At 44.1% G+C, this 13,449-nt stretch overlaps 1 protein-coding gene across 1 annotated transcript in view; it reads left to right on the top strand.

Moving 5' to 3' along the window:
* The window catches only part of ALPK2 (alpha kinase 2), a 163,276-nt gene that overhangs the window by 123,763 nt on the left and 26,064 nt on the right, over window positions 1-13,449 (top strand). The window contains exons 8-9 of the mRNA XM_069220227.1: window positions 1,008-1,096; window positions 7,601-7,818. Of these exons, the coding sequence (XP_069076328.1) occupies window positions 1,008-1,096; window positions 7,601-7,818 (307 nt within the window). The remainder of the gene's footprint in view (window positions 1-1,007; window positions 1,097-7,600; window positions 7,819-13,449) is intronic.

Below are 13,449 nucleotides of genomic sequence, written 5' to 3'. Positions count from 1 at the left end.
GTGCTGCAGGCCCACTAGTAGCATTTAATTTACAGGTCCTGGGCATATATAGTGCACTTTACTAGGGACTTATAGGTCAAATTAAATATACCAGTTGTGTAGGAGCCAATGTTTAGGTGAGAGAGCACAAGCACTTTAGCACTGGTCAGCAGTGGTAAAGTGCACAGAGTCCTAAAACCAGCAAAAACAAGAACAGAAAAATGGAGGGAGGCAGGCAAAACATTGGGAGAAGACCACCATTAGGTAGTCAGGCCTAACATTGTGTTACTCATGGAAATTCACGTAGACTGCCACAAGATAACCACTCACAGAAAAATCTTTCAGACAGACCGTAGGTGTCAGAGTCACAAAACCATTTATGATTTGGGAAAGTATTACTACTGGATCATTTTCTTTTTACATATTCTTATTTGCCTTTTTTAATCAGACCCGAAATCTCCTGCTCCCTACTAATAAAAGTAAAAAAGGGTAGTGTATATCAATATACATTTATTATTCCCATTTTATTCCACCCTAGGTGCTTTGTGGCCAATTCACAGAGGCATGTATGAGTACCTAAATAAGTACTACTGTAGTACTACTTAATTTACTCCAAAATGACTTTGTGAATATGACCCCCCTGTGATTTCCTGGGTGCACTCAGCCCCCACATGTGCATAGTCTTTGAAACTCTCCAACCGGCATGCCTGCTACAGCCACTCATTTTGAAGCTTCATACCTTTTCATATTGTTGGATCTTTTGTTTGGGGCTCAAACCACATTATACTTCATTTATGCTCTAATTTTCTGTAAAATTAGATTGTTTGCTGTTTTTATTCTCTCCCCGAAGGTGTCACTAGTCTGGGACCCAGGATATTTGGAATGGATGAAAATGATTGTGTCTGATAAAACTTAAATTCCTATTTCCCTTGTTACTCTAGCGCACACTTGCTGCTTTGTAAAGTAGATATTAACATTCAGCACATAAAAGTTCATTTTCAGTAATATATATTTTTTTGTGTATGCAGGAATGTTATGTGCAGAATACAGCCAGGGAGTATGCCAAGATGTATGCAGCAGAGGCTGAACATTTAAAAGACTTTGGAAAAGTGCCAGAGTAAGTACACGAAATGCATTCATGTAACTAATTAGAGCCTGAGCTGGACGTATATTAGAGAATGGGGGAATGAATGAAGAAGAGGAGGGATTTGAGGGCCTTGTGGAAGTTTAAACCAGAGAAAGCTGTTCTGTACTCTTCCAGGAGGGTGGGCCATGATGTAATGGCAGCATATGGAAAAGGAAGATTTAGAATTACAGCATCTGATTCAGAGGAGGGAGGTAACATGCCATCTGCAAAAAAAATGGTAGATATCCCATTCACCAGTGTAACCTGCACAATATGAGGACATGGGAAGGCGATGTTCCTGAAAAAGAGAAGTATGGTTCGGCCAGCTGTGACACCACTGGAAATGGTGCCAGCGGCCCAATTTATGGTGGCCTGTGTCCACTATATCTGGCAGTGTCATTTCTTTTCAAGACTTCCATGTCAATCATATCAGTAAAGGTGGTCTTACACAAAAAAACAAAGAAATATTACTAACACATGGGAAAAAATCTCCCAGGACGTTAGGTATATTTTAAATATGGTTACTGGAATCGTAACCCTACCATTGTGAGCCGGGAAGTACATTCCAGTACCCATGTTCATCATGGCCGTTCCAGCAGGCCACCATGCTGTGGTGCATCCGCCAAGGTGGGCGGTTCCCTGCTTCTGCAGAACAGCAGTTTGGTAAATGCACTGGCAAACTTTAAAGGAGGACATTATTCTTGATTGAGGATATCTCCCAAATGAGGTGGGTCTTGCTCTTGGCACTCCCTAATTCCCCTGTGACGGTGAGCTTTTTGGAGGTGATCCTTTCATGGGATGGGAGTCACAGGAGGCTGATCAATAAAAGGATGATGTGGTGATACTTGTTGGAAACCCAGATTAGGTACTCAAGATGACAAGTGGATAACAGTTTTTGTTATAGCTGTAAGCACTTTACCTCCATGAATTTGTGAGAGGACCACTTCCTGGGTAATGAATTTGAAGTTATATTCGGGAATGGGGGAAGGAGTGGCAGCAGGCAGCTTTGGATGTGGGATTAAAACATGCAGTGTTTGAATACATCAGCGCACCTGCAAGTCCCATGTTATCTCTGCAGCCAGGGATTTGACAGTGGAACAGACTAAAGGTTAGCTGCTGATAATAATAGTAAGAGGATTTGTGATTTCCAGGGTTCGCCTGACTGCTGAAAGGCCTCACATAAAGGTCATATACTTTGTGCCGTCCTCTGCCGTGCCAAGCACATGCATTTCATGTTATCACGTTTGCTGCCAAGTTTTGTGCATTCCAGAGTCCTGTCATACTTAGTCTAACATCATTATCTTTAAATAGGTTGTAACCGATGTCAATTCGGCTCTTAATAAACCCTTAATGAATGCAAACATTTGATAAAGTGTTTTTGAGAATAAAGATGTCGCCCTATTGCCACTTAACAATACCTGACAAAAATAAGCACTAAAGGTCCAATTCACAAAGTTATTTTCGGCAGTAAATATATGTTTAAAGCTGAAAATACCTCATTTATGTCTGACGTTTGTTGGTGGACGTAAATGGATTTCCTACAGTGGATTTCTGCGCCAGTAGTGTGGGGATATCCACAGTAGTAAATCCCATACCATGAGTAAGAAGTGAGCTTTTTAAGGTGTGCTTTGCCTTGTGAACGCCTACTAACGTACATTGGTGAGCAGTCACTAATTTACGTGGAAATTTAATCCAGCCATACCTTCCCCTGCAGGATGAGAAGGGGAATGGATCACACCCGGGGAGATGGGTATTTTTTGTAGGGGGGAAATATTTGGCCATGTGAAGAAAAGATAAAAATCGTGTTTGCACAGGGGGCTTAAATCTGCCTTTGCTTAAGTGTGGGCTAAGGAGATTTCTACACAGGGGAAACAGGATCTTAGGGGACATGTCACATGACAATCCTAGTAGTACATCTTAAACCCTGCGCTTGACACAGCATCACAGGCCTACTACTGGGAATGTTTGTGAATTCTCAATTGTAATAAAGTTGAACCTTATGTTGCCATACTTTTATGGGTGAAAATGTACTACTATTTTAAAGAACAGGACCCCTTGGGCCCAATTTACTAAGTATTTTTAGCCATAAAGGTATATTTTTGATGAAAACTACCCCTGCCGGGACTTAAAGGATTAATGGTAGAGTGAACAGACTGCCCCTGATTTGCTGAGAGTGTAGGGAAAGGTCTTGCTCCACGGAGAAAATTCTTTCCTCGTGCAAAAAAAATAGTGTGTTTGCACAGGGGTTTCCATTACCCCTAGATCTGTCCTCTTCGTCATAGCCATGGCCCATGAGGCTCCCTGCCTTCTGACAGAGAAACGCTACCCACACTTTCCTTTATTTCTATCAAAACCAAAAACCACCAATCAGATAAAAGGTGCCTCCTTTCTGTCTCCCTTCGTCTTCGCGACAGAGAAGGCTACCGAAATGGTATTCAGGCAGTCATACATTTACACTTTTAATGTAATCTGGGTTTAGCGGTTTCTTTGTTTCTTATACGCTTGGTGTGCTGGCAGTTCATGCGCTTCCCGCTCAGGTGCTCGAACTGTGGTGGGGAGCTTTCCCTTAGGGTGTCTTGTTGCGGAATTGAGTGGAGTTTCCACACCGGCTCGCTGATCTGGGAGCTCCCTTGCGAGGGCACAAGCACCAGTGCAATTTCTCTGGGATTTCAGTCTTGTGAGACAGGTGGGTGCTCAACATTGTCCAATATGGATTTTAAATAGTTTTTTAGTCCCCTCCAGAGGAACCATATTTTGTTCAGACTCAGGTGCCAGAAACCCCACTGAAACTACAGGCAATTCATCAGAGAGTGCAGAGCCTACTTCAAAAATGGACGCTAGTCCGAGTCCCACTCCACCGATGTCTGCAAGGCTTCTATTCTGCTCTCTTTTTGGAGCCCAAACCAGACAGAAGATTCTGTCCTATACAGGATCTGAAACAGCTCAACACATTTGTACAGGACTTTCCTTTCAAAATGTCAAAATGGTGACTGCACCAGATCAACCCGGATATCTCACAGGGAGATTGGATGCCACCATAGACTTACAGGACATTTATTTTCAAATCCCAGTACATCCGAGCTCTCAGACATTTCTTTGTTTCACGGATGGGGACGATCATTTCCCGTTCAGAGTGTTGCCTTTCAGCCTCTCCTCCTCACCGAGGATCTTCACAAATGTCCTGGCACCAGTGGTGGCACACATGCACGACTTGGGATGCAATTGTTTCTGTAGCTGGTTGATTGATTAATTTTCTTTTTCCAAGATTCAGGAAGATGTGCAATGGATCATACAATTGCTGTCATCTCTGGGTCTGTTATTGAACAAGGAGAATTCACATCTACTCCCAGCTCAAGAAAAACCATTTGTTAGGGCATTGTTTGAACAAGAGAAGGCAAAATAATTCCTTCCAGAAGACCGAATGGAAAATCTTCAGTCCAAACTTCATCAGTTGCTTCAGCAATCGACAGCTATGGCCAGACAATGGTTACAACTTCAGGATCTCATGTTCAGTTGCACAGCAGTAACTCTATGGTCACAACTTCACCTCAAACCACTGGTACAACATGTACTGGCTCACTGGTCTCCGACTTCCCTAGATTATAACATACAGATTCCAATTACAGCAACCATTGCTCATACACTCCAGTGGTGGCTTTCACCACAGAATCTACTGCAAGGGACTCACATGACAGATCCCTTTTTCCCTACTCATTGCAATGGACGACAGTCAGTGGGGTTGGGGCGTGACTATCGGGACTCAGGAGGTGCAAGGGAAGTGGTCAGAGTCAGAAAGCCCCAATCCCTCGAATTGGAGGGGGTTAGTAGCAAAAGGGAGGGTGTTGTTGGACTTTGTGAATGTTCTAATGAGGCAAACTGTCTTAGTCAGAACAGAGAACTACGTGGCAAAGACCTATGAAAACAGACAATAAGGAACACAGTCTGAGACTCTGGTGTCTGTGGCCAGGGAAATCACGACTTGGGCAGAGATTAATCTGTACTCGATCAGAGCAGCGTACATTCCAGCGTTGTTCCGTGTCTGAGCCAACAGTCTCAGTCTCAGACAGAATATTCCCATAGACTTCCACCTAGGTTGCCAGGCCTTCCAGCTGGTGATTAACTAGTTTGTTGTCCCTGTACTGGATCTCTTTGCCCCCCCCCCCCCATTAAACATCCTTTTCAAGTTCTTCTGCATGGAGAGTCTGTGCCCCCAAGACTTGCGGCATAAATGTTTTGACTCTCCCCTGGCGACACAAACTACTGTGCACTTTTCCTCCATTTCTCCTTCTACAGAATCTGCTTCAGAGGATTCAGTGTAAGACAGTGACAGTCAGTCTTGTAGCCTCATTCTGGCCATGACATCCATGGTTTCTGATTGAGTCATAGCTTGCTCTCGGACCCCGCCTTCTTTTGCATTCTTTCCAAGCCCCCTGCAATTCCCAGACTTAATATTGACTCAAATCCATCAGTTACATTTGATGGTTTGGAAGTTCAGGTCTGGGTTGCAAAACATAGTTTGCTCAAGGGAAGTTGTATGCAATATACAATCAGCATAGAAAAATTCCACTTTGAAGTTATACGCAAAGCATTGGAAACACTTTCCTGCTTGGGACATTAAATAGATCAAGTTTTGGGAGATCTGTTTAGAATTTTGGATTTCCTACGGGATGGATTTGCAAAGGGCTTATGTCCTTCTATCTTAGTTTCCTAGTGGGCCGTCATAACATCCTGGACAGAATCTAGGGGAAATCACTCTGATATCCTCTAGCTAAGAAGCTTCTTAATGTCTTGGTGCAAGAAAACCCATCATGTTGCCCTCCACTATCTTCCTGGGATCTTTCAGTGGTCTTAGATGGGTAACAGAAAAAAAACCTGTGAATTATTGGATCAAGTTGCGTTGCTTGGTTGTGTGCTTTTTTATTGGCAATTACCTCTGCCAGAAGGTTGGGTGAACTGTCTGCTCTTATAATCACTTATCCATACTTGAAGTTCTTTCCATACAGATTTGTATTACAACCGGACCCAGCATTTATACCAAAAATGCTCCATTCAGATCAGGAGATAATTCTTCCTGTCTTAACCTGTGACCGGGATATTCCATCTTCATTAAAAGTGAACAGGGCCTTACTGAGTTATTTGGAAAGGACTAAAACTTTCAGGTCCTCCTAGTCCCTGTTTGTCTCTTATGGGTTGGCTTCAAAAGGGAAGAGGGTTTCTTCTGCTACCATTATTAGATGGGTTTGCCAGACCATAGTCAAGGAATATGAACTACAAAGGAAAAGTATCAGCCAAATCGGCACGAGCAGTAGCAGCCATGTGGGCTGAAGGGGGAGGTGTTACCCTACAGGAAATTTGTTGAGCAGCCACTTGGACTAAACCCCATACTTTGCTCTCTCATTTTAAATTGCACATATTTTCTTCGAACATTGACATTTTTTTTTCTATTCTGAAATAAGCAGTGCAATCATTTCTGGAAATATAATATTTCTGTTTGAATTATATAATTATGTCTGTTATTCATAGTTTTGGTAAATCCTCATGGGTCAGGCTATGATGAGGAGAACAATCATAGGGGTAGTGAATAAATTACTTAGAGGTGATCTTCATTAGCCGTACAATAGTCCTCCTCGTCATAGCAGCAACTTGCCCCCACCCCTTCCTGACACACAATTATATGTGGCTTAACTACATACAGGAAGTGGTTGAGGGAGAGGCTCCTGTTATCTGATTGGTGGTTGTTGGTTTTGACGGAAATAAATGAAATCTTGGGTAGCATCTCCCCATCAGAAGGTGGAGTGGCATCATGGGTCATGGCTATGATGAGGAGGACTATCTTATGGTGAATGCAGATCATCAGTATGTAATTTATTAATTCCCATGTTCATAAATCTACAGTTCACATGGGAAATAGGAGCCTCTGGGAGAAGTCATATAATATTTCCAGATATATAGCTGGAATCCCATGGCTACCACAGCTTTCCAGTCATCCTACCAGGAATGCTTCTGAATTCCCAAAAGCAGTAAATTAGCACCTGTACTTAGGCTAGGCATAGCTTCAATGTTAGGTAGTTCAATTTGAACAGGGTATAATACACAACTGTTTTATTTAGTCACATCTATGCTCAGATGAATGGCAGTGGAGTTGTCTCTCTTTACTTTTTACCTTTCTCATGGTATACAGAATGGCCGATATTAGCTGCTGCACAGAGATCACAAATACGCTGCTAGATGCTTTTGTTAGGGAAGAACAAGAACAGGAGGGAGGAAGGCAAATAACCAGTTAGTTATCTTTTAATTCCTGTTTTTGAAAACAGTGGTATATTTCACTTTCGATTGTATTAGCCTAAATAAGATGCATTTAAAGGTGTTACGGTTCCACCAAATTAAAAAGTAGCGCTTGATACATAGTACCATAAAGGAGAATTAGAGGGAACTTTAGAGAATATGATAAATAGAAAGGCAACATCCTTTTAATTGCATCATTGATTTTTTCAGAATCATTCCTATTTTCCTTATTCATCGCCTTACAAACCACATCCCATATGCTACGGTGGAAGAGGAGCTTGTGGGAGACTTTGTGAAGTATTCGATCAGAGACGGAAAGGAAATCAACTTCATGAGGAGGGACTCTGAAGCTGGCCAGAAGTGTTGCACCTTCCAGCACTGGGTGTATCAGAAAACAAACGGCAACCTGCTGGTCACAGACATGCAAGGTTAGAATTGCCATGTTATTCCCTCATAAAACAAGCATTGGCAATGCCAATTGGTCTCGCATTTGCAAGAGTTAGAGCTATTGGGGTTGTACATTTCAATGTCTTTGGCCAATGTGTTATGGAGTGAAGTGGATGTATGTGATGTGGAGTGGAATATTGTGAGTTAGATTGGAATTGTGTGTAATGGAATTGTGTGTAGTGGAATTGTGTGGTTTGAAGTGGATGTGTGTAGTGGAATTAAGTGGCATGGTTTGTAGTGAAATTATGTGGATAGTAATTATGTGGTTTTGAGTGTACTATAATTATGTGGACTGGTACTTTGTGTTGTGCAGTGGTATGTTGTGAAGTTTAATTATGTTTTGTGTTGAATTTTGTGGCATGATTTGGTATTCTGTGGTGTGGACTGGATGTGTATGGGGTGCTGTTTAAATGTGTTATTGAGTTGAATTATCTGGTGCGTTGCCAAATTATGTGGAGTGGCATTATAATATGTGGAGTGGTATTGTGTTGCCCAGAACTGTGTGGCATTGAGTGAAATTATGATGATTGGATATATGTGGCATGATGTGGAGTGTATGTAGGTGGAGTGTGGCTATGTGGCATCAAATGAACTTAAAAGCTACGTTGCCTTTCGAATACCAGGTGATACATAGCCTATCTGCGAATTCCACAGATTACCAGTAAACTCAAACTAATGTCTTTAGTCTGTAATTGAGGTTTCAAAGGATGACATTTTTAATGTTCCCTTAGTTTCTTTACTTCTGGGTCACACATGAGCTTTTACAACTAATCCGATGGCTGAACGGATGCTGTGTAATAACAAGTGTAGAAAACAGTCACACAAGAATCTTAGAAGTGAAGCAGGAAGCAGCTTTGCTGGAACTGAAAATAGTCATGATGGGGCACACCCAGAAGATGGAATGTGCACACAAACACGAGGGCGCAGAGAGTGAACCACCAGAAACCTAGGGAGAGCAGCACCTCGGGGGTGACAGTGCATAAGGACAGTGAAGTCTCTGTGATCCAGCCACCCCCTCGGGTGACAATTAGATAAAACTACAGAACTGGGTGTTGAATCCCTTCAAGCGAAGACCGGGTCACATAGGAGCTTTTGCAGCCATTCCAATGGCTGAACAGATGCTGTTAGTTAAGGACGAGCGGGATGAACTTGTAATGTTTCTGGTGGTCTAGGATTGGATCACTGAAGTAATCTCAGCCAATCCATGTATGCTGCACAGAAGGGGGACATACCTCTTGGCTGTCAAATCCGCATTGGACTCTGTGAAAGCTAAACAATTTAGCCTTGTGGAAGGGTGTGGCATAACATACAGAGCTGCCGACTTTGGGACTGGGGAACCGGGTTCGAGCCTTAGTGTTGGCTCTCTCGATGCCTACAAAAAGCATGCGGATCGAAATATATGAAATTAAACGATGGCGGAAAGAAAATTACAAATGCCATCCGTTCTGGCAATGGTTGAATTACCTCCGTTGAAAGCACACGAGATCGGGTGAACGCTATAGGAAGAAAAACCCGCATCAAAGAAAAAAAGAGTGTGCCGAACAAACCATAAATGAACTAAAGAGTAGGAAGACATGTAACAGGGGGTTGTAGCCATGCAAGTGACAACACACCCAAATGCGGCACAATTGGGAAATGTTCACCATTGAAAATAAATAAATGTAGAAAGGCAACAGAGTGGACTGCCTAGGCGAGACCTAAAAAAGGATTAGTGTGAATGAATGAGAGTTTCATAAAGAACCCGGTGCAATAAACTCTATTTGTAAATAGCATGTCAAAGGCTAAAGTCTGTTATCACATTTGTTTAAGAGTTTGGATGGGTCCGGATTTATTTGCTGGTGTTATGTCCTCGTAGTATTTTTTCTCTTCCCATGATATTTATTTCTGGTCGTGTTGGCACCAGTTGGTTAAGGAACGGTTTTGAACGAAATGTGGAGAACAGAACACATGTATGTACATGGTGGATGTAGAATATGAGACATTGAGGGGTTTTCATTTGAGGGTATGGCTGGAGTGAATGACTACCCTTGATGCACTTTGCCTCCATTGCTCCTTTCATATTCCTGCATGTAGCTGCTACATGGGAATACATTTCTCGAATGCTCCTATTGTCACGAAAGTCTTAGTTTCATCAGTGAGGCGGGCAGAAATAGATAATACAACAGTGCTGTAGGGTCTCTTAATGAAGCATAAATTACTTCCATGCAAAGACATTCAATTTGTATTTAAAATGATCAAACACTTGAATCATCCAATCAGTTAACAGTTGACAAGCTCTCTCTTGTGATGTATTTTGAGGGTTATCTTACAATGAATGAATGAATGTATGACGGGCACTTTTATAGTGCACAGCTACTCACAAGAGTGTCCTGGAGCTTTTTATTGGCACCACTAGAGAGTATGACAGTGAAATACCAGCCCTCTCGCCCCACTAACATCTGAATAGGTAAGTTTTCAACTCTTTCTTGAATCTGGGTTCCTCCGAGATGAGTCTCAGGTGTACAGACAGCTTGTTCCACAAGCCTACCGCTTTGATGGTGAAGCAAGAGCCTCCCCTACACTGTTTCAAAAAGCGAGGAACCACAGTAAGACCTGCAGTGTAGGGATGCCAGGACCTACCAGGTAAATTGTTGGGAATGCGCTCATTGAGGTACAAGGGCCCTCTATTATTGAAGGCTTGGTGTGTTAAGGTCACAGCCTTAAACATTGTGTGCTGGTGAACTAGTGGCCAATGAACTCTTTCCTGAAATGGTGATATTGAAGTACCTTTCAGAATTTTGTACAGTAGCTGGACTGCCAAATTCTGCATCACTAGTAGCAGCTGGATCAGATATTCCGAAATACAAGACGTTGGCATAATCTAATCTAGATAAAATGCGAGTGCCCTGATAAAAGTAACTTGGGCCTCATAAGGGAGAAGATAAAAGAACTTCTTCATTATGTGGAGAATCCAAAAACATGTTTTCACCACCACAGACACCTGTGCACCAAACATAAGCTGGGCGTCAAACAGCACCCCTAGATTTCTAGCGACCGATGTTGGTGGAGGCAGCAGAGGCACGCTGTTAGGCCAATCACCAACCCAACCATGAAGTTGGGTTGGTTCTTGAGGAGCTATCAAACCATTATTGTGAAGCTTACCAAAAAAGGGTGACTTTGGCATGTTGTCTAAGGAAAACAAAGTACCCTTTACAGTGCATGGGAAGTGAAAAGCCTTGCAAATCAATAGAATCTCCTCTTCCGGCATTGTGAGAAGTGGAAAAAAGAGAATCTTTCTACTAGCCTTGCAGCGCTAACGTCTCTAGCCTTGATCCACCTGGCCACCTCCACATACCTAGAAAATCAAGCCATCGGAGGCATAGGAACAGAGAGAGAGAAGTAGCAGTGAGAGGAGGTGCAGCCCTCTTTTCTCTAGGTCACCCGATGTTGTCACACTTGTCCTCCTCCTTCACTCTATTAACTTCTGCCCATTAATAAAGTGGCAAAGTGATAGTAATTCTTACCAAAATGTTGGCATTTGTAGGATTATGTCCACTATTTGCTGACTAATTACCCCTCCTGGCAGAATGGTGGCTATCCTTACCAGCTTATTGACAACCTTGGCAAGGTGCTAACCCCAGGAAATCACTGGTCATGCCATAATGGTGTTAATTCATAACAATTTGTGATTATCCATGGTATAGTGCATGTTGCCCGACCGAGGTAAAATGCTGACACTCACGTGCGGGTGATGTCACAATCTTAGCTGTACACCATTGATAGTGCCTCAGATCACAAGTAATAATAGAGATGCTCTCCTAGGCTTATTTTTGTTTCTTTCATGGTGTTTACTTATAATGTTGCACCAGCAGTGCACTGATAATGGATTTCTGGACCTGAGGACCTGGAAGGCAAGGGGACCAAATCCAATAGTTGCGACAGTGTCCAGGGGGGGCAGGAGCCCAGGAAACCCCGGATGAAGGTGCAAGGAAGCTGCCTCCGGTAGGAAGAAGCTTGGAGTTCTGCAAGAAAGAAGAGGACTAGCAACTTCTCCTTTGGAAGACGGATGTCCCACGTTGCAATGAATCTTGCAGAGGTGTTCCCACGCAGAAATACCGCAAACAAGCCTTGCTACCTGCAAGGGTCATGGTAGAGGTTTTTGGGTGCTGCTGAGGACCAGGAAGGACCAGGATGTCGCCTTTTGAAGGAGGAGACAGAGGGGGTGCTCAGCAACTCAAAGAGCCCTCACAGAAGCAGGCAGCACCCGCAGAAGTACCCCAACAGACACTTAGAAGAAGAGTGAACTGGAGTCCATGTGAAGTTACAAAATGGGGTCCCACGACGTCGGAGGACAACTCGCAAGGTTGTGAAATGCAGGACGGAGTGCTGGGGACCCAGGCTAGGCTATGCATGCAGGAAATCCTGGAAGAGTGCACAGGAGCCGGAGCAGCTGCAAATCACATAGTCCACAACTTTGCAGTCTGGCGTGGGGAGGCAAGGACTTACCTCCACCAAACTTGGACTGAAGAGTCACTGGACTGTGGGAGTCACTTGGACAGAGTTGCTGTGTTCCAGGGACCACGCTCGTCAGGATGAGAAGGGACCCAGAGGACCGGTGATGCAGTCTTTTGATGTCTGTGTTAGCAGGGGGAAGATTCCGTCGACCCACAGGAGATTTCTTCAGAGCTTCTGGTGCAGGGTGAAGGCAGGCTACCCCCAGAGCATGCACCATCAGGAAACAGTCGAGAAAGCCGGCAGGATAAGACGCTACAATGTTGCTGGTAGTCGTCTTGCTACTTTGTTGCGGTTTTGCAGGCGTCCTGGAGCAGTCAGCGGTCGATCCTTGGTGGAAGGTGAAGAGGGAGATGCAGAGGACTCTGGTTAGCTCTTGCATTCGTTATCTGAAGAATTCCCCAAAGCGGAAACCCTAAATAGCCAGAAAAGGAGGTTTTGCTACCAAGTTAGGAGGATTGGCTACCAAGAGAGGTAAGAGCCTATCAGAAGGAGCCTCTGACGTCACCTGCTGGCACTGGCCACTCAGAGCAGTCCAGTGTGCCCCCAACACCTCTGTTTCCAAGATGGCAGAGGTCTGGGACACACTGGAGGAGCTCTGGGCACCTCCCCTGGGAGGTACTGGTCAAGGGAGTGGTCACTCCCCTTTCCTTTGTCCAGTTTCGCACCAGAGCAGGGCTGGGGGATCCCTGGACCGGTGTAGACTGGTTTATGCAGAGATGGGCACCATGTGTGCCCATCAAAGCATTTCCAGAGGCTGGGGGAGGCTACTCCTCCCCAGCCCTTCACACCTATTTCCAAAGGGAGAGGGTGTAACACCCTCTCTCAGAGGAAATCCTTTGTTCTGCCTTCCTGGGCCAGGGCTGCCTGGACCCCAGGAGGGCAGAAACCTGTCTGAGGGGTTGGCAGCAGCAGCAGCTGCAGTGGAGACCCCGGAAAGGCAGTTTGGCAGTACCCGGGTTCTGTGCTAGAGACCCGGGGATCAAGGAATTGTCACCCCCAATACCACAATGGTATTGGGGTGACAATTCCACGATCTTAGACATGTTACATGGCCATGTTCGGAGTTACCATTATGACGCTACACATAGGTAGTGACCTATGTATAGTGCACGCGTGTA

This window comes from Pleurodeles waltl, chromosome 1_1 (genome assembly GCF_031143425.1).
Source record: "Pleurodeles waltl isolate 20211129_DDA chromosome 1_1, aPleWal1.hap1.20221129, whole genome shotgun sequence".
NCBI classification, from domain to species: Eukaryota; Metazoa; Chordata; class Amphibia; order Caudata; family Salamandridae; genus Pleurodeles; species Pleurodeles waltl.
Note: the sequence above shows the minus strand (reverse complement) of the source record. Positions and strands in the feature narration are given on the sequence as shown.